Source organism: Vulpes lagopus, chromosome 3 (assembly GCF_018345385.1).
Source record: "Vulpes lagopus strain Blue_001 chromosome 3, ASM1834538v1, whole genome shotgun sequence".
Taxonomy (NCBI): Eukaryota; Metazoa; Chordata; class Mammalia; order Carnivora; family Canidae; genus Vulpes; species Vulpes lagopus.
Genome location: NC_054826.1, coordinates 138,898,143 through 138,920,203, shown reverse-complemented (window position 1 = coordinate 138,920,203; position 22,061 = coordinate 138,898,143). Strand labels below are relative to the sequence as shown.

The window sequence follows — 22,061 nt, the reverse complement described above, 5'->3', positions numbered from 1 at the left end:
AACAAGAACAACAACAACAAAAAAACCCCACAGGATCTTTGTTTTCTAGACATATTACTTAAAAGATAAAGGAGACCCATTCAGTCTTATCAAGAGTAGACCCATAGTTCAAGAAAGCTTTGTTCTTTTAGGAGAAATAGATTCAATTCTAGTTTTACATCAGTATATTTTTTATATTAAGGCTCGTTTTTATAACCCTTATAATTAATGCATTCAGTTTTAGCCACTTGACCACTCAAAATAAGTTTCTCCTCTCTCTTCCCAGCTTTCTGTATCCATTTAGTTTTTGTCTTGTCTTTTGCTCTACTCTTCCTCATTCTGGAACAACCAATTAGTCTACTTTAGGACAAAATTACTCTTTTTTTCTTCTCCCCTTATCTCATGATTTTTCATAGCAAAAAACATCCTACTTGCCTTGTATACAGTCCCCCCCTTATTTCTAGTTTTTTAATTACATATATTAGAGTGCTTAACTCTTAGAAACCTTAATTCTAGTGAAAACTAGGAAGAAAGTAATTGTGAAATGTTTTTCATACACCAATATTCTAGTTAAGTGAAAAAGTATACTACAACCATCCCCTCTCTCTTTTTTTAAGTAATTTTATTATGGGGCTCAAATTTACAACCTCAAGATCAAGAGTTACATGGTTTACTGACTGAGCCAACCAGGTGTCCCCACATTAATATTCTGTAGATTGGCAAATTTATGATTACTTCATTTCCTAATTTCTACAGGTATATGCTTCCCCATTGATCCAGTTTTTTCATTTTTCATTGTGGCACAGAACATGTTTACTAACAGACCCAATATCTCTGGTTGTTTTGGGGGGTGGGGTACAAAATGGTGGTTTTATTAAAGCACAGGGACAGGACCCATGAGCAGAAAGAGCAGCTGCTTCTTGGTTGCTTTGTAAGAGGCCAAAGTAGGTTAACTTATATTTAGTAATTAATGTTTCTATATTTGCCTTATCTGTGATAATATACATATTCACTGAATATCCATCATTTAAATTTAACTTCACTTTGCAAAATTCTCAGGGCATAAGTTACCAAAGAGATTTGGAAAACTATTTCAAGCAGACATATTGTAAAAAATAATTATTGTTGGGATGCCTGGGTGGCTCAGCAATTGAGCCTCTGCCTTTGGCTCAGGCCAAGATCCTGGGGTCCCGGGATCGAGTTCCGCATCGGGCTTCCTGCATGGAGGCTGCTTCTCCCTCTGCTTGTGTGTCTGCTTCTCCTTCTGTGTCTCTCATGAATAAATACATATAATCTTTAAAAAAAGAATTGTTGAAAAGTTCATTTATGAATTTTTATATTTTTAAACGTTTTGACATTTAAACTTTTACATTAACTCACTTGTTTTAAATAAGTACATTTTGAAAAAAATACATTTCGATTACTCATGAAAGCTTTATGAGAATTTAAGCAGCTAGCCATCTTATTTTTCTTGCTGACAAATTTTGTAACAGATAACGTGAGCTTATTTGACTAGGAAACCCAGGTAGAAGAGCTTTATGTCTGCATTATATTTAATGCTGTCAACTCTGGATATATATCCATTTTTTTGTTTGGTTGGGTTTTGTTGTTTAGCTAAACAATATTCTTATTTACCAAAGATTACCTGAGTCATGTGAACTTAAAAACATTTCTGTCAGTTCCTGTATTTCTCTCAGAGAATATTAAATTAGTATAATACTCCTATTTCCATAATTCAATTAAATTGAGCTCTTTTACAAACTCATTTTGGCAAGACCATCCAGAGGTAGAAAAATACCACACACCTAAAATATACAGACAAACACAAATGAGATTTTTTTTTGAAGATTTTATTTATTTATTCATGAGAGACAGAGAAAGGCAGAGACATAAGCAGAGGGAGAAGCAGGCTTCATGCAGGGAGCCCGATATGGGACTCAATCTTGGGACCCCGGGATCACGCCCTGAGCCAAGGGCCGCTGCTTAACCACTGAGCCTCCCAGGCGTCCTTTTTGTTTTAATTAGATTTTATTTATTGATTTGTGAGAGGCACAGAGAGGCAGAGATATAGGCAGAGGGAGAAGCAGGTCCTGATAAGGGACTCAATCCCAGAACCCTGTGATCATAACCTGAGCCGAAGGCAGACTCAACCACTGAGCCACCCAGATGCCCCCCAGCTTTTCTTTTAAATTCTTAGCCATGTATCAGGGACAATGATAGAAAACTCACTCGTTTATTTGTTGAGAAGACTTTTTTTTCTAAGTTTATTTATGTAATCTCTACACTCAACATGGGCTTTGAACTCATGACTATGAGATCAAGGGTCACCTGCTTCTCTGACTGAGCCAGCCAGGTGCCTGAGAAGACTCTAAGTTCATTTGCTCCATATCCAAATAGCTCCCTTTCCCTTTTTAGTGTCAGGGTCATTGTCTCTGACTCCCTTTGAGAGCTTGGTGGAGGATAGGGGGCTTAAAGTTCAAGTGACGGAAGGCATCTGAGGGTTGAAGTGCGGAGGGAGAAGCCTTGCAGGGGTGGACAGAGGGAGATAGGGGCCTGAAGGATTCAAGGCAACTGAATGGAAGATTGAATGAAGTTGGCAGGAGGAAGGAGCAGAAGCAATGGGAAGGGAGAGAGGTCTTAGAGGAGCCAGTTTGGGAAGCCCTTAGGTCTCCCGAAGAAGCCAATGAAATTCCAGATTATACTCAGCAAAATCACGCCAAAAAGAAGGAGATGGCCAGAGTTGGCAGAGTATAAAGCCAGTAGGGGTTCAAGAAGAGGATTTTAGTGGACTGAAAAGTTCTCGTGGGAGGAACAGGATGAAATGGAACAGAGGGACCTTATAAAACAGCTCCCATCAGGCTCCAGATACCAGCTTCCAATTAAACTAACTTACCATAGAGCTCCTTTAAAAAATCCTTTCAAATATCTTATCAGGTTTCAACTGGGGCAAACAGTAAATATTCCAGATAGTATTGAACTCCTTTTTAAAAATTTTTTTTTTTCAAAAAAATTGTTGTTTTTTTACACCAAAGATAAACCTATCGACTCAAAACCAAAATCAGTAAGCCTTTTATGACTTAACTGTGATGCAAGAGACATCCCCAGAGAAGGTAGAAAAGATGCAGGCCTCGCAGGGTCCAGAACCACTACTAACAATAGCCAGAAGAAAGAGACATGGCCCCATCTCAAACTACCCCCTGCCCCCCACAGCTAGCAACAGCCAGTAGGATGCTGGCTTCCAATGGAGTGCAACCCACATTTCTGTCCAGCCCCTATTCTGTATTATTTCTTCTTATATTCTCTTAACTCCACATTCTTGAGGCTCCTAACCTGATGGTTGAGCCACTTGCACAACCAGGAACCAATAACCTGCATGCTCCAGGCAGACAGAATGCCAACCCAAATTCTTAGGGCACAAAATGAGACAAATGGAAGGTAATAGTTGCACCTTGGGAAGCAAGGATCAATAACTAACGGGTACCCCAAAACCAAATTTCCCAAGAATCTTAATTCGGAGAACTAATATTATAAATGTTTTTCTTCTGCTAATCTGATTTGGAAAGGAAGGGATAGTAGGAAATTTTACCTTCCTCTCCACTGGGCATTCCAGAGAGATCAGGGAAAGCTGATTTGGTAAGAATTCTTACCCATCTCTGGCTTCTGCCAGTACTTCTGGGGTCCCACCTGCAAGCTGTAGAGTGCATAGGGTATCTCAGCAATTGCATCCTTTGTCACCAGAAAGGGTAGGGGAAGAAAATAATTTTCTCTTTGATGTTCTAAGTTCCTAGCTGAAACTCTTATAATAAAAGACAGATTAACAGGAGAAAAATAGAGGCTTATTATATGTTCTCCAGGGGCACCTGGGTGGCTCAGTGGTTGAGCGTCTGTCTCTGGCTCAGGGCATGATCCTGGGGTCCTGGGATTGAGTCCCACATCAGGCTCCCTGGAGGGACTCCCTCTGCCTGTGTGTGTGTCTCTGCCTCTCTCTGTGTGTCTCTCTCATGAATAAATAAATAAAATCTTTAAAACAAAAAAAAAACATGTTCTCCATATATACAAGGTATACATTTAGGAAAACTGAATAACTCAAAGAAGTAGCTTTAGAATTCAGAGGTGCCTGGGTGGCTTAGTTGGTTAAGCAGCTGCCTTTGGCTCAGGGTCTTGATCTCACGGTTCTGGTCTCCTTGCTCAGCAGGGAGCCTGCCCCTCTGCTTGTGCACTCTCTGTCAAATAAATAAATAAAATCTAAAAAAAAAAAAAAAAAATTCAGGATTAAATACCATTTTAGGAGGGAAAAGGGAAGAGAGATGTAGGCCTCTTAGGGGAAAGTAAGTGATTTTTAGGAAAGATGAATGGGCCCTTAAAAGAATAGATAAGAAGTAATATAGTTTGTGCCAAGGTTTATCTGGGTGTGGTGTTAATTTCTAATCTGCTCTCCGGTAATGAGTCAGGCCTCCCTGGTTGTTGAAACTCCTCTGGGGAGGAGATTTATGACAACTGAGTTCCTTGTAGAGGATTTGGTTTTAGGCAGATAAGGGAGGTTTGGGGAAAGCCTCCCTCCCTTGCATTTGCTGTTTTTTTAAGTACCTACAGCTTGAAATAACCAATATGCTGAAGTGCATACTTTGCAGGTAGCATATTCTATTTCCTTTCAGCCCCATTTTGTAGATGAGAATATTAAAGGTCAGATAGTTCAAATAATTGGCCCTAGGTTCTACACACACTCTTTACATTGCCTCAGTTATATCTGAAATGGATGTAATTTGTAGATAGGTCTTTCATACAGTAGGAACTCAATATGATGAATGAATGACTGGATACACATTAGAATAAATGTAAATAACCTCAGTTAAAGTCAAGTCTTATCATTCAGTACCTGTGAAGTATAACTTTTAAGCTTCTTTCCTTCTCCTGAAAGTTTTAGAGAGGGAACTTTGTATTTGATATTAACCTACTGTGGAATTTTTGTGTATGTGTATGAAACTGCAAAAAAATTAAATTTATTTTTTTTTTTAATTTTTATTTATTTATGATAGTCACACAGAGAGAGAGAGGCAGAGACACAGGCAGAGGGAGAAGCAGGCTTCATGCACCGGGGGCCCGACGTGGGATTCGATCCTGGGTCTCCAGGATCACGCCCTGGGCCAAAGGCAGGCGCTAAACCGCTGCGCCACCCAGGGATCCCTGCAAAAAAATTAAGAGTAAATTGCAGACCCGTGTGCATAACTGAAATCAAACCAGTAGTTAATAATGTCATTGAACATCATCAAACCCGCAGTTAATATTGTTATTCATGTGTATGAACTCATTATTAAAGTTCAGATCAATATGAATTGGTAGCTAAATATTAGATATTGACCCTCTAAAAAGCAGGTCAATCCTAAGTACATTCAACTTAATTGTCTGCTTTAATGAAGGAATATAGTGCTGTGATTATATATTTTTAATGAATTTTTAAATGTCTTTTGTTATATGGATTTGAGAGTGTTTGGTATATAAATATGGGAGTTTTTACTTTATAAGCTTGAATGGTACTCAGTTTCTTTATCAAACTGGCTACCCAGAATTCTTACTAGTTTATCATTCACACTCAAAAACCAAAGACCCAGTTGCTGTCTAGAGATAAGTGTTTTGATTGAACAAGTATGCTAGATCAGGAAATAGAGTAGAAATTAGAGTTAAGACGAAGCTGAAACTTTAAGGTCACAACAGGTAAACTGCTAAAAAAGAAGATCATTCCAATAAGAGAAGTGTCTACATACAACTACATACCTGCTCTACCTACTTTTTCTGTAAAAGATACGAAGTTTTTTCTGAATTCATGTTTTTTAAGGCAAATTTTATTTTTTAAAACTATTTTATTTATTTATTCATGAGAGACACACAGACAGAGAGAGAGAGAGAGAGAGAGGCAGAGACAGGCAGAGGGAGCCTGATGTGGGACTCGATCCCCGGTCTCCAGGATCAGGCCCTGGGCTGACGGCAGCGCTAAACCGCTGAGCCACCCAGGCTGCCCTTAAGGCCAATTTTAAACAATGTTTCTAGTAACATTTTCTAACATGAGTCTTACAAAGGTATTCAGTGAATATTCACATAAAGCACTGTAGTATTATAACCATTTCTTCTGATTGTTATCTTTTAATCCTAATAACCATATTGTGAGGTACATACTATTTTTCTACCCATATTATAGATGAGAGAAAGGAGAGGCAGAGAGGTTAAATACTTTGATTTATCAAGGGGTGGGGACAGAATGTGAAATTAGGCAATCTGAGTCTAAGGCATATTCTAATATACTATGCTGACTGGCCCTCTAAAACGTAGATGTTCTTAAACACTTGGCCTTTGCTGCAAAGACAATGTGAAAGACTTATTATAAAAATTTATAAGCCATGAACTGGTAGCTTTGAGAGAAATCTTGCTTTATATTTGAGCTCTGACATTTTATGCAAGAAATTATATATTTAATATCTCAGAAACTACAGATTTTTAGATCTGTAAAATGAGTGATTCTTTTACAGATGAAATGAGATTTGAATAGGATAATGCCTGTAAAGCACCTGGTGCAATGTCTGACATGCTGGAGGTGCTCAGTAAATGTTCTTTTATTAATTTAACTTGTGAAGTTACAATTATTAGAAAACATTTAATGAAAACCAGTTTGGCATGGGTGCCTGTATCTTTTATGTATTATATACAGAGATTTAATTCTCAAGGATCATTCTTCCCTTCTGAGAATTTACATATTGTACAGTTTATGTATTCTTTTATAAATCAACATAGACAACATGCCTGTTATGTGACATACCCTGGTAAGGAGATGTAGGAAATACAATGATGAATAAAACACAGAAATGTACGTATGTAAAACAATTAAATTGATAAAATTCATAACCAGTACTACAAAATATAAGTATAAAATCACATTGATGGAGGCTTTAATCTGCTTGAAACTTGTGAACACTTCACTGAAAGTAGACTTGTATTTTGATACAAGATGAGAAGTTCTACAGGTAAAGAAGGGAAAGGAAATTTTTAATGAAAAAAATTTTTTTAAAGCGTGGAGCCTAATTATGGCTTGAACTCATGACCTTGAGATCAAGATCTGAGCTGAGATTAAGAGCTGGATGTTTAACTGAGCCACCCAGGTGCCCCAAGGAAAGAGTGTTTTTAATCTTTATTTTAAAAAAATTTTATTTATTTATTCATGAGAGACAGAGAGGAAGAGGCACAGACACAGGCAGAGGGAGAAGCAGGCTCCTGGCAAGGAGCCGAATGCGGGACTCTGATCCCTGACCTCGGGATCACGCCCTGAGCTGAAGGCAGCCGCTCAACCACTGAGCCACCCAGGCTCCCGGAAAGAGTGTTTTTTTAAATAGGGATATTTGTTCAAAGAATGCATGAAGGAAAAATGTTTGAGACAGGTCATAGTTTATGACAGAGAATTTAGGTCGGGGCCAGATGGTGAGGAACTGTTTTATGTGAGTCTGTACTGTATCTTCTATTGATAGGGAATTCGTTAAACTTTACAAAAAGGAAAGAATGTGATCAAATCTATTCACCTCTATGGAGGATAGAGTTGTGAGAGGCTGAAGGCTGACCCATAGTTGGGAGGCAGAGTGACATGAGACTCGAACAATAAATACTGAACAAGCATAACTGAAATGTACTCATAATCTATGTAGTTTATAAACCCATGGAATATAAAAACTCCTAAGACTGTAGGTTTACTTGGGAGTGGTGTCAATTTCCTGTGTAGAAAGGGTGGTAGTTAAAAAAAACAACCGCTACACAGCGTTTGAATTCTAACAATGGAATTTTGTCCTTAGGGAAGGGTTGTAATCTTCCCTTAATTAGCCCAAGCAGAGTTAATAGCTAGAGTTCAAAAGCTTTTTTTTGTCCTTGACAGCCTGTCAAACCATAAATCCATAAATAGTAGCTAGTTTTATATGTTCTATCAAGTTTCAGGTAAATAATTTTAGACACATTTTCCCAAAAGTTTTACCATTTGTGACTGCTACAAAGAAAAACATCTTAAGGCTCCTGATCTTTCAGTTTATCCTCAGCCTGAATTAAATAAATAGCTAAACATTATTCTTAATTATCCTTGTACATTTTAATACTTAAACATTTGAAAAATGCCGGAACCTTCTTATTAATGCTAGTGCTTCGGGAACAATACTATCTTATAGAATGAATATATTATGTTTGACTTTCTGCATATAGATAGGTATATTTTAGATGGCATGTTTTGATACACATAGTATACCTCAAAATGGGAAATAAATCATGTTTAAAGGAGTCAATTTGAGAATAGTCTAGTGCAAAGAGAAAATTTTAAATTGGGAATTGTTTTCTAGATTATAAACTGTGTCTAATTACTGCTACTAATATTTTAGGTTATAAAAACAAAGGCATGAATAAAAATAGTGACGATCTGTAGTTTTTGCCTTTCATGTCCTTTAAAATAGTAAAGAAATTAATATTTTCTAAAATAAGCATTAGTAGAATTACTTTGTAACAGGTCCTTATGATGAGGTAGCAGGGCTTAGCTGAGAACAAAGCACAGCTGAAAAAATTTTTAAAAATCCTTTTGGAATCTCCTTTTTGCTTACCTCTCCCAATTTCTGGGTATATAATCAGCCACTCACAGGCCTGGGGCAGCAGCAATTCCTGCCCACTAGTCCTTTCCCCGTGCTTTAATAAAACCACCATTTTGTACCAAAGACATCTCAAGAATTCTTTCTTGGTCATTGGCTCTGGACCTCATATTTTAAAACGTCATCATTTATCTTCCCTATGGAAGTGTTATTACTAACCATTTAGTTTGTGAACCAAGCGGATGGGCTTCAAATTTTCCATAACAGAATGTCATTAGAGCAATATCTCATTTATTTGGTATCCTTGATTTTTTCCTGAGTCTGGCATTTAATTTAAATAATATTTATTGGGACACCTGGGTGGCTTAGCGGTGGGGCATCTGCCTTTGGCTCAGGTTATCCTGGAGTTCCAGGATCGAATCACACATCGGGCTCCCTGCGAGGAGCCTGCTTCTCCCTCTGCCTGTGTCTCTGCCTTCTCTTTGTGTCTCTCATGAATAAATAAGTAAAATCTTAAAAAAATATATTTATTAAGCACAAACTATCTGAGGGGAACTGTTGTATGCACTCTTCGGAGTAAGCCAGCTTTCTTGGTAACTGATTGATTCTTTTGAGTACTGAAAACTTAATTTTAACCAGTTTTCCTCCTAAACATTTTAAATGTTTTCTGCCTAAGTAGACATAGAATGGAGACCATTAAATTAAATTTTAATTAAAATTGTTAAAATTTAAAAAATATAGATATCCTGTGGCTACTGTAACAAATTATCCCAGATTGGTTGCTGAAATTTTTAAAAAATAGATTCTCCCAGAGTTTTGGAGACCAGAAATCCAAAATCAATCATCACTAGGCTGATCATCAGTGTCAACAGGGCTACCTATGCTCCCTCTGGAGGCACTAAGGAAAAATCCATTCCTTTGTCCTCCATCTCGGTGGTTGCAAATCTTTGGTTTGTGGCCAGATCACTAGTCTGCAATGCTGTCATCTTCAAATCTCTCTCTGAATCTATCTTCACACTGCCTTCTCGAGTATTTGTGGTTTTTTTTGTCTAAGGACATTTGTGTTGGCATTTTGGGCTCATTCACTAATACAGGATAATCTTCCCATCTCAAGATCCTTAATTTCATTTGTAAAATTCCCTTTTCCAAATAAGGTAGCATTTACAGGTTCTAGGGATTAGGACCTATATCTTTGGGGGCCATTATTCAGCCTACTACAATCCTCAGGCATATTTTCATGAATGTGCACTATGATATAGAGATTCTAAGAATATGTAGAGTATAGGATCCTAGGACCCTATGAAATTATAAACTCAATTTGCTTTTTTTTTTTTTTTTTTAAGATTTCATTCATTTATTTGAGTGAGAGTTTGAGCAGGAGGAGAGGCGGAAGGAGAAGCAAGACTCCCTGCTTAGTAGGGAGCCTGATATGGGGCTAAATCCCAGGATTCTGGGATCATGACTTGAGCCAAAGACAGACACTTAACTGACTGAGTCACCCAGGTGCCCCTCAATTTGCTTTTTATTTGAAGCCCATGACAGGATCAGACTTTGGATTTGTTTTTCAGAAATATTGACTGTAGTTAAAAGAGATAAATTGTTTTAGGGGTGTCATAGAAGCTTTCTGTACCTTACCTGGACTATGGGCTGTGAATATAGGGTCTCCAGTTTATTATTTTCATTCTTCAAGTTTTCTATTTATTGTAGAAGCAATAAGTGAACAACACTATATGCCAATTTGCAGTAGAATGTTTGTGGCAACAACTACTTGATCACTCAAACCCTTAGGTTGAGTATAGATATTTACAGGCAGTAGTTTAAGTGATTTTTTGTCTTAGCATGGTGAACTACTAGTTATCTCTTTCACCACTGGTAATAGGGTCATTAATGGCCTTAAATCGAGTCGGATCAGGAAGCTGCTTACAGATTATTCTCAGTGGTTCTGTTACACGAACCACATTTGGTACCAAAAACTATTTATCAGTCAAGGTTCAGTAGAGAAATAGAACCTTTCACTATTATACAATAAGGGATTTATGATAGGAATAAGACCTTTCACAATTATGGGGAAAGTAGGGGAAGTAAAGATCTGAAAAGAGAGTGTTGGGGGGAAACAAAGGGTATTGAAGGATTCCTGAAAAGTCACTAAGCAGCCCTCCTGAATGTCTAGTGTGGGTACAAAGGTCAGAGCTTTGAAAGGAATCTAGGAAACAAGGCATATCCTATAGCCAGAACTGAACCATGTAATTGAGCTGATGGAAAGGTATATAGAAAGCTGTCCTCCCTGTGTAGCAGTCTTTCTCTGTCCACAGTCAAGAGTCTGGTGGAGACCCCAAGATTGCTAGAACTCATACAGCAGTTCGGCAATGTGGCAGGATACAAAACCAATGCCCAGAAATCAGTGGCATTTCTATACACTAACAATGAGACTGAAGAAAGAGAAATTAAGGAATCAGTCCCATTTATAATTACACCCAAAAGCATAAGATACCTAGGAATAAACCTAACCAAAGAGGTAATGGATCTATACCCTAAAAACTACAGAACACTTCTGAAAGAAATTGAGGAAGACACAAAGACATGGAAAAATATTCCATGCTCATGGATTGGAAGAAATAATATTGTGAAAATGTCAGTGCTGCCCAGGGCAATTTACATCTTCAGTGCAATCCCTATCAAAATACCATGGACTTTCTTCAGGGAGTTGGAACAAATAATTTTAAGATTTGTGTGGAAACAGAAAAGACCCCAAATAGCCAGGGGAATATTGAAAAAGAAAACCAGAGCCGGGGGCATCAAAATGCCGGATTTCAAGTTGTACCACAAAACTGTGATCAGCAAGACAGTGTGGTACTGGCACAAAAACAGGCACACAAATCAGTGGAACAGAAAAGAGAACCCAGAAATGGCCCCTCTATGGTCAACTAATATTAGACAAAGCAGGAAAGACTATCCACTGGAAAAAGGACAGTCTCTTCAATAAATAGTGCTGGCAAAATTGGACAGCCACGTGCAGAAGAATGAAACTGGACCATTCTCTTACACCATACACAAAGATAAACTCAAAATGGATGAACGATCTAAATGTGAGACAAGAATCCATCAAAATCCTAGAGGAGAACACAGGCAACACCCTTTTTGAACTTGGTCACAGCAACTTCTTGCAAGATACATCTATGAAGGCAAGGGAAACAAAAGCAAAAATGAACTATTGGGACTTAATCAAGATAAAAAGCTTAAGCTTCTGCACAGCAAAAGAAACAGTCAACAAAACTAAAAGACAACCTACAGAATGGGAGAAGATATTTGCAAATGACTTATCAGATAAAGGGCTAGTATCCAAGATCTATAAAGAACTTATTAAACTCAACAGCAAAGAAACAAACAATCCAATTGTGAAATGGGCAAAAGACATGAGCAGAAATTTCACAGAGGAAGACATAGACATGGCCAACAAGCACATGAGAATATGCTCCGCATCACTTGCCATCAGGGAAATACAAATCAAAACCACAATGAGATCCCACCTCACACCAGTGAGAATGGGGAAAATTAAGGCAGGAAACCACAAATGTTGGAGAGGATGTGGAGAAAGGGGAACCTTCTTGCACTGTTGGTGGGAATGTGAACTGGTGCAGCCACTCTAGAAAACTGTGAAGAGGTTCCTTAAAGAGTTAAAAATAGATCTGCCCTAGGACCCAGCAATTGCACTGCTGGGGATTTACCCCAAAGATACAGATGCAGTGAAACGCCGAGACACCACCCCAATGTTTATAGCAGCAATGTCCACAGTAGCCAAACTGTGGAAGGAGCCTCGGTGTCCATCGAAAGATGAATGGATAAAGATGTGGTCTATGTATACACTGGAATATTACTCAGCCATTAGAAATGACAAATATCCACCATTTGCTTCAACATGGATGGAACTGGAGGGTATTATGCTGAGTGAAGTAAGTCAATCGGAGAAGGACAGACATATGTTTTCATTCATTTGGGGAATATAAAAAATAGTGAAAGAGATTAAAGGGGAAAGAAGAGAAAATGAGTGGGAAGTATCAGGGTGATGGAACATGAGAGACTCCTAACTCTGGGAAATGAACAAAGGGTGGTGGGAGGGGAGGTGGGCGGGGGGTTGGGGTGACTGGGTGACAGGCACTGAAGGGGGCACTTGGGATAAGCACTGGGTGTTATACTATGTGTTGGCAAATTGAACTCCAAATAGATAGATAGATAGATAGATAGATAGATAGATAGATAGATAGATAGATAGATAGTCTGGTGGAGAGCATGAGCCTGTTTTTGTGCAGAAGGATCAGCAGTTGTGAGGAAGAGCTGACCTAGAGCAGGGAAGATTGAGGATAACTGGAACCTATTTCTCTGTTTCTGTTTTACCACATTTAACCCTGAGTATTTTCTGGAAGTGATGGCTCTTGTGTCTTTCAAGTTTTATGCAGACTTTGTATTTAGGCAATTTTAACCTAGCACTATACAGATTAAGGGACTTTGGGAAATATATTTGAGTTTAACTAAGTTGACATAGGTATCATCATTTTCCTATGATATTTTTCTCTTGTACCCTAAGTCATAGCAGTTTACATACTTATACTATTTCTTGAGTTATTTGAATAATGTGTCTTCCAAGCTAGAGGATAAACTTCATGAAGAAACAGACTGTATTTGTCTTGTGCAACATTGTGTACCCAGTTCTCATCACAATGCCTGAGCATTGTATGTATTAAATATTAGTGGCAAGTTACAGAGTTATATGGTACCTTTATTTTTCACTTCTGCCCCCAATCTCCTTGGTATTGAATATTTATTAATGGTTAGTGCCTGTGGACCTTACCTGGCATTTATACTAGTCTCTGTTGTTTTAAAAATAACTTTGGTTTTTTTTTTTCTTTTAATAGAATATCTTAAAAAGGGGGGGGGGGGGGTGGGCAGCCCTGGTAGCTCAGTGATTTAGCGCCGCCTTCAGCCCAGGGTGTGATCCTGGAGACCCAGGATCAGGTCCCATGTCAGGCTCCCTGCGTGGAGCCTGCTTCTCCCTCTACCTGTGTCTCTGCCTCTATCCCTCTCTGTGTCTCTCGTGAATAAATAAATAAAATCGTTAAAAAAAAATAGGGGGGGGATCCCTGGGTGGCGCAGCGGTTTGGCGCCTGCCTTTGGCCCAGGGCGCGATCCTGGAGACCCGGGATCGAATCCCACATCGGGCTCCCGGCGCATGGAGCCTGCTTCTCCCTCCGCCTGTGTCTCTGCCTCTCTCTTTCTCTCTGTATGACTATCATAAATAAATAAAATTAAAAAAAAAAAATAGGGGGATCCCTGGGTGGCTCAGTGGTTTGGCGCCTGCCTTTGGCCCGGGGCACGATCTTGGAGTCCCAGGATCGAGTCCCATGTCGGGCTCCTGGCATGGAGCCTGCTTCTCCTTCCCCCTGTGTCTCTGGCTCTCTCTCTCTCTCTCTCTCTCTCTCTCTCTCTCGGTCTATCATAAATAAATAAATAAATAAATAAATAAATAAATAAATAAATAAATCTTTAAAAAAATAGAATATCTTTAACTTCTGTCTTTAGCTTTAAGTGGAGGAAATGGCTATAGCAGAAAGTGGTAGAGCAGTTTAGCACAGAGATGAGGAATGGGAAATTGAGGCACCACACATTCAAAGGGGATCTTAGAGCTATACTAATTAGATCATTATGTTTTCTAAATTACTGACATTATATAAAGACTACTATAATACTGAACAATTTTTAATCTAAAAATTATAATGCAAGTAGGTTTTGTATTTGTATAGTTGAAGAAATATTTGAGTATTATGGATTTTACTCCGTGTAAGAATGGAAATTCTGCAGTAGTGAAAGAGCAAGTTAAAAATTGACAGTGCTGTAATTTACATACTGGTGATATTTGCCTTATGTAAACAGACACCTGACACATTGAGGAAGAAAGGAAAGGAGAAACAATGAAAAGTTGTTTTACTTAGAATGTAATAGGAACCTTGGATAGTAAAGAGTTGATTCTTAAGTTTTACTGAGCAGGATTGTGCTTTTTCTTCAACACTTAAAAGTGAACTAATTTAATGGAAGTTATGATTTCTATCATAGAAACAAAATTGATTATACCAGTCAGGTAAATTATCTTTGACTCATTTTTCTTTCACTTACAAAAAGTAAAATTTTTTGAATTTTCCATAGGATTATTATGGATTTCAAGTATGACATATTGTCGCTACTTTTAGGAAATGCTGTGGCTAATTTTGAGGTAGTTTGAAAGGAAGATATAAATATCAGTGGTCAGAAGTAAAGGCAGTGTGATTAATTTTGTCATTATTTAGCATTTAGTTATAGGTTGCAGCTTTAAAGTTTGGCATCATGGAAGAAAATGGACAAAAAATTGCAACTGAGGTCAGTATTTTTGTATGTATTTATTTGCTTTTTCTGTTCATTTACTTGGGAAAATCTTAAAAGATCTATGTTTACCAATAACTGTTTCTGACTAGCATATAATGTGAACTTTTATTTACCCAGCACTTTATAATTTGTGTTTTCATATGTACTCTATTAAATCATTAACCTCTAGTAGATTATTATACTATGTACTTATGGAGTATAGTTCAGAACTAGTGTTTAGAAAATGTAAATATAGCTTACTCTAAAAACCATAAGTTAAGAAATTTAGCCTTTTGTTTTTACAATTGAAGCAAATTGATATGCAGAATTTCTTAGGTATTAATAGTCTTTAAAAATCTATGTAAATTTTATTACAATTTAAAAACATTGACGAAACTTTTGGTCTTTTAGGACTTTTAGTAGCTGGAGACATATCAGCAAAATACAGATATTCTTGTTTCAGCAGAAATAGTGGGCTTCATATACAGTCCTAAAAATTATATGCATATACATTAATAAGCTATTGGAATAAATGTATAGCTAGACTGATTTTCAGATTTACCTACAAGGACCTATCTGTGTCTGAAAAGATGAGTAAAAATTATTAGTATATAATGTTTTGAATATTTCAAAATTTAGTTAATGCATATCTAATGCAATTAATGATGGTATATAAACTCATTTCTCACTAATCCTGATTAATGTGGAGGTAGAGGTAATAGCAGTAGTGTACATTAATCATACATATAATTCATGTAATCTTTATTTTTAAAACATTTTAAGCCTTTAAAGTAACTCAGAGGGCAGCCCAAGTGGCTCAGTGGGTTGGTGCCTGCATTGGGCCCAGGGCATGATCCTGGAGACCCGGGATCAAGTCCCATGTCAGGCTCCCTGCATGGAGCCTGCTTCTCCCTCTGCCTGTGTCTCTGCCTCTCTCTCTGTCTCTCATGAATAAATAAAATAAAATCTTAAAAAAAAAAAAAAAGTAACTCAGAATTAACATTGTAAAGCAAATATCTTTGGAAGCTACTTTTTAAAGAAAACGAAGGACATCTAATTAGCATATAAAATGAACTTATTTTGTACTTTCTAGTGTGTTTGCAAAACCTTTTTTTTTTTAAGTAAGTTCCATGCCCAGCATGAAACCCAATATTGGCCTTGAACTCAAGACCCTGAGATCCAGACTTGAGCTGAGATCTAAAGTCAGCGGCTTAACTGACTGAGCCACCCAGGCACCTGTAAAAGCTTTTTGTTCTTAAGATTACTAAATAATTACTAGAATCTCTTTGGACTCTAAAGAGGATTACTAATATTTTTTTGTGCAAAATGTAAAAATAAATTCTAATCAAGCTGTCATCCAAGCTCATCAGATCCCAATGAATGAAGTTTTGTTGTACATTTTCCCCCAAGAATTGAGATGAGATTTAAAAATAATAAAACAACAAATAAACAAACAAACAAATAAATAAATAAATAAAATAACTTTATAAATACCAAGCTTATCTAACAATTCAGAGGAAAAATAATGATTAGAAAGCAAATGCAAGGGATCCCTGGGTGGCTCAGCAGTTGAGCATCTGCCTTTGGCTCAGGCATGATCCTGGAATCCTGGGATCAAGTCCCACATCGGGCTCCCTGCATAGAGCCTGCTTCTCCCTCTGCCTATGTCTCTGCCTCTCTCTCTGTGTCTCAGGAGTAAATAAATAAAATCTTAAAAAAAAAAAAAAAAAAAAAGCAAATGCAAGATCTATTAGAGTGACTAAACCCTGAAATATTCCTTATGTAAAGTACTTTTAGAAGTACTAGCAGTGTGATTGCTATATCAAATCATACATACAAAAGGTTATGTTTATAAATTATTATGCAATAATTAAATACCATTAATTGTACAATAGTTCATTATTATATATGCTATATATTATATATATGTTCAGTCTATGATTTAAAAATTCATGCAAAAGTTTTGGATGAAACAATTGAAATTAGATTAATAGAATCATGTGGGTGTGTGTTAGAACTGGAAGAGACTTGAGAAATCGTAAAGTATTAAATTTTAGAAAAATAGCTTAAGATTCTTGTGCCTTACATAATGTTTAGGAGCTACTTATTGAAAGATTTTAAGGAAATTTTTAAATTTTTAAATTTAAATTTTTAAAAGGAAAAGGATGCTGAATATTTATAATGGATAAATAAAAGTTCTACTCTGATGGAATATTAGAATTGTTAAAAGCGGGATCCCTGGGTGGCGCAGCGGTTTGGCGCCTGCCTTTGGCCCAGGGCGCGATCCTGGAGACCCGGGATCGAATCCCACATCAGGCTCCCGGTGCATGGAGCCTGCTTCTCCCTCTGCCTGTGTCTCTGCCTCTCTCTCTTTCTCTCTGTATGACTATCATAAATAAATTAAAAAAAAAATAAAAAATAAAAAAAAATAAAAATAAAAGAATTGTTAAAAGCAATGAACTAGTCTGTATAGCACATAGCAAAACAGTGCTGAATAGAGTAAGGAAAATGCTGAATAATCTATTTATACAGTTTGATACCGTGTATATGTATATATATATATATATGTATATTAATGTAATTATGACTTACAATTATATCTATATATGTTTCAGCATTTTTCAATAGTAGATTAGAAATACATACTCTAAACTCATAATAGGTTCCTACTGGGAGGGACAAAGGAATAGGACTTAGAGTTGTGGCTTAAAGGGGACTTTGCCTTTAGTTGTAATGTTTTATTCCTCTACAAAAAGAAAGATAAACAAATGTGACAAAATTGAGACATCAGTTCTGGGTGTTGGAATTATGGATATTTACTATGTTCTTTATACTTCATTGAATTTTAAAATTCTATTTTTTCCCCCCTCAAGAAAGATCTATCTTTTAGGAAAAGGTGGAACTTTGTAATTACAAGACTTTATTTTCCATGTTACTAGGAAACCCAAAAAATTTTTGAAAACTTTTAAGTGGAAATATGAAATGCTCTAGGTAATTTATTATGACTTTGCTACTAGAGTCCTGGGTTTAGGGATTTCCAAAAAAACTGAAATAAGGGATCCCTGGGTGGCGCAGCCGTTTGGTGCCTGCCTTTGGCCCAGGGCAGGATCCTGGAGACTCGGGATCGAATCCCACGTCGGGCTCCCGGTGCATGGAGCCTGCTTCTCCCTCTGCCTATGTCTCTGCCTCTCTCTCTGTGTGTGTGTGACTATCATAAATAAAAAAAATTAAAAAAAAAACTGAAATAAAAATTATGGATGAAATATATACCAAAATATCATTAGATGTCTTTGTACAATTGATTATGGTTCAAATTTTTACTAATTAAAATAAGTTTCTACATTTTTCCAAGAATATACTGCTTTTTAAAATAAAGTAATAAATGCTATATTTATTTATTTATTAAAGATTTTATTTATTTATTCATGAAAGACACACAGAGAGAGAGAGAGGCAGAGACACAGGCAGAGGGAGAAGCAGGCTCCATGCAGGGAGCCAGACGTGGGACTCAATCCCGGATCCTCAGGATCAGGCCCTGGGCTGAAGGCGGCGCTAAACGGCTGAGCCACCTGGGCTGCCCCAATAAATGCTATTTTTAAAGAACAGAACAAAATTTCATTCTGATGACTAATCAAGAAGAGTGCATTTTTCAGGCTTTAGCTATTAAGATGAAAGTAGAACATCTAAGCATCCTTGTTCTTCTGATCCTGCTATAAATCTGAGAGCCTCACTGAACCCGAAGTGAGTTCAGGGAGCTTACTAACCAGGGACCTAAGAAAAACATGGACAGTAATTTGTTGACTGGTTTGTAAGGCTTTGATAGTAAATCAAAAAAGCTACATTTGTGAGAGAACTTAGCACAGTTTCTTGTTGATCATTGGTTTTTTAATTCTTTTTTTTCTTTAAGATTTTATTTATTTATTCATGAGAGACACAGAGAGAGAGAGGCAGAGACGTAGGCAGAGAGAGAAGCAAACTCCTTGTAGGGAGCCCAATGTGGGACTCGATCCCGGGACTCCAGGATCACACCCTGGGCATGAAGGCAGGCCCTGCTCAACCGCTGAGCCACTCAGGCATCCTTTCTTGTTGATCATTGGTTTACAAGTTTCTTAGATAGGAAATTTTAATGAAATAAAGAATAATATGGAAACTGGAGGATTAGCTACTTGAAAGGATTAAAAAAAGAGGGGGAATTAGGTGGCAACAGAAGAAAATGTAGGGAGGACTAAAATTAAATCTTAAACATGAGGTTGTTTAGAGTTTGTGTGTTCAATGGTAGAAAATATTGTACACTTTATTTATTTATTTTTTTTTTAATTTTTTTTTTTTTTTAAATTTTTATTTATTTATGATAGGCACACAGTGAGAGAGAGAGAGAGAGGCAGAGACACAGGCAGAGGGAGAAGCAGGCTCCATGCACTGGGAGCCTGATGTGGGATTCGATCCCGGGTCTCCAGGATCGCGCCCTGGGCCAAAGGCAGGCGCTAAACCACTGCGCCACCCAGGGATCCCTATTGTACACTTTAAAATGAAGAAACAGTTTTAATCTTACAAATTATAGAAGTAGATTATGATCTTTGTTTTGGTAGATTTCATATTTATGGATTTGCTGTGAATTTATGGTCTGTATTAAATGAAAATATTTAGTTTTATCTGCATTGTACTGTCATCCTTGTAGTGTATAGCTTCTTCTTCTTTTTTTTTTTTTTAAGATTTTATTTATTTGTCCATGAGAGACACAGAGAGATGCAGAGAAAGAGGCAGAGACACAAGCAGAGGGAGAAGCAGGCTCCATGCAGGGAGCCCAATGTGGGACTCGATCCGGGGTCTCCAGGATCAGGCCCTGGGCTGAAGGCAGCGCCCTAAACTGCTGTGCTACTCGGGCTGCCCGTGTGTATAGCTTCCTACCCTGAAAGCTCTCTGAACCTCATACTAGTGGAGTTTTTATGGAGTTCTCATCATGTAGGCATGATCAGTTGATCACCCAGAAAATTACAAGGGTATCAGGAACCCCGTGTCAGGACCAAAGACCAAATACTAGAACCAAAAAATACTGGGCCAAAGACCAAGTATTATTATTTTTTAAAATTTTTATTTATGATAGTCACACACAGAGAGAGAGAGAGGCAGAGACATAGGCAGAGGGAGAAGCAGGCTCCATGCACCGGGAGCCCGACGTGGGATTCGATTCCGGTCTCCAGGATCGCGCCCTGGGGAAAGGCAGGCGCTAAACCGCTGCGCCACCCAGGGATCCCTCTTATAAGGTATTTTTTAAAGTATGTGAGATAATAGAAAAAATATATATTGGTCTATGCCCCTACCTCCTGACACAGGGATCCTGAAACCCTTATAAATTCCTAAGTGACAAAAGAACTAGGAACATATTTTATTCTAATAGTTGGTCTTGGGAACCCCGGGTGGCGCAGCGGTTTGGCGCCTGCCTTTGGCCCAGGGCGCGATCCTGGAGACCCGGGATCGAATCCCACGTCGGGCTCCCGGTGCATGGAGCCTGCTTCTCCCTCTGCCTGTGTCTCTGCCTCTCTCTCTCTCTCTTTCTCTCTCTCTCTGTGACTATCATAAATAAATAAAAATTAAAAAAAAAATACCTTGTAAGAGACGGTTAACTGTATTAATCATTAAGATCTAAATTATTAAGGTGAATGTATTAATGTTGTATATGCTTGGAAATGGAAAAGCAAAATACTAAAAATGGTATATCCTGGTTTAGAATCTGACCTTTAAGATTTCATTTGAAAAGAAAATAGAGCATTGCTGTTATAACAGGTACATTATGGTCTTAGTTGCACAGAAAAAAACAAAAGACTTCTTTGTATAGATTTTCCAGGAGAATCAGGTGCCTATGTCAAATGTAGATTGCTGGCAACTTGCTCTCCTTCCATACAGAGATAAAGGCCACCAGGATGTCCTTTGGAATTCTACAGTAGCATGTAGTGAAAGCTAATAAACCTGATATTTAATTGTATAACTTAATATTTCCAATTAGTAGCTAAATGACCTTGAACAAGTCATCTAACTTACCTGTTCACTATTTTCTTTCTTTTTTTTTTTTTTTAGTATTTATTTATTTATTCATGAGAGACACGGGTAGAGACATAGGCAGAAGGAGAATTAGGCTCCCTGTGGGGAGCCCAGTGTGGGACTTGATCCCAGGACCCTGGGATCACGACCTAGCCAAAGGCAGATGCTCAACCACTGAGCCACCCAGATGTCCTGATGTACCCATTTTAAATGTATAGTTCAATGAGTTACATTAAGTGAATATAACTGTATAACCATTACGTATCAAGATACAGAATATTTCCATCACCATCAAAAATCCTTGCTATCCCTTTGCTGTCAACGGCCGACCTCAACCCCTGGCCACAGTCAACCATAAATTTGCTTCACTGCAAATAACTTTTGCCCTTTTTAGGATTTCATATAAATGGATCATTATAGTATGTACTCTTTTGTCTGTAAACTTTTTTTTTGTCTGTAAACTTTTTTGCTCAGTTTCCTTTTAATATTCATTGTGTTATACCATGCATCAGCATTTCTTTTTATTGCTACATAGTATTCTATCATAAGGGTGTACCACAGTATGTTTAGTAATTTACCTATTACTAGACATTTGGGTTATTTCCAGTTTCTGGCTGTTACAAAGAAAATTCCCATAAATAATCATACACAAGTATTATGGATAAATGCTTTCAAATCTCTTGGATGTATACCTAAGAGGAGAATTTCTAAGATATATGAAAAGATTATTATTATTTTTTAAAATAAACTACCAAACTGTTACTCAAAATGGTTGTGTCATTTAATATTCCCACTAGCAATGCTAAGAGCTCTGTTTGCTCTAAATCCTCTCCTACACTTGGTAGCATCAATTTTTACAATTTTAGCCATTCTAATAGGTATATAATGGTATCTCATTGTGGTTTTAATTTGTATTTCTCTAATGACTAGGATGTTTAATGTCATTTCATGTGCCTGTTAGCCATTCATTTGTCTTTTTTGGTGAAATGTCTATTCAGATCTTTTATTCATGGGTTGTATTTATTGTGTTGTAAGAGTTTTCTATATATTCTG

General features: G+C 37.4%; 1 protein-coding gene across 5 annotated transcripts in view; it reads left to right on the top strand.

Annotated features, from left to right (window-relative positions):
* The window catches only part of SLC35A3 (solute carrier family 35 member A3), a 54,556-nt gene that overhangs the window by 3,749 nt on the left and 28,746 nt on the right, over positions 1 to 22,061 (top strand). For 2 of the 5 annotated variants that reach the window (XM_041749089.1, XM_041749085.1), the window contains exon 2: positions 14,915 to 14,984. The exons of the other annotated variants lie outside the window; for them this stretch is intronic. In XM_041749089.1, the coding sequence (XP_041605023.1) occupies positions 14,952 to 14,984 (33 nt within the window). In that variant the 5' untranslated portion in view covers positions 14,915 to 14,951. The remainder of the gene's footprint in view (positions 1 to 14,914; positions 14,985 to 22,061) is intronic. 5 annotated transcript variants of the gene reach the window in all.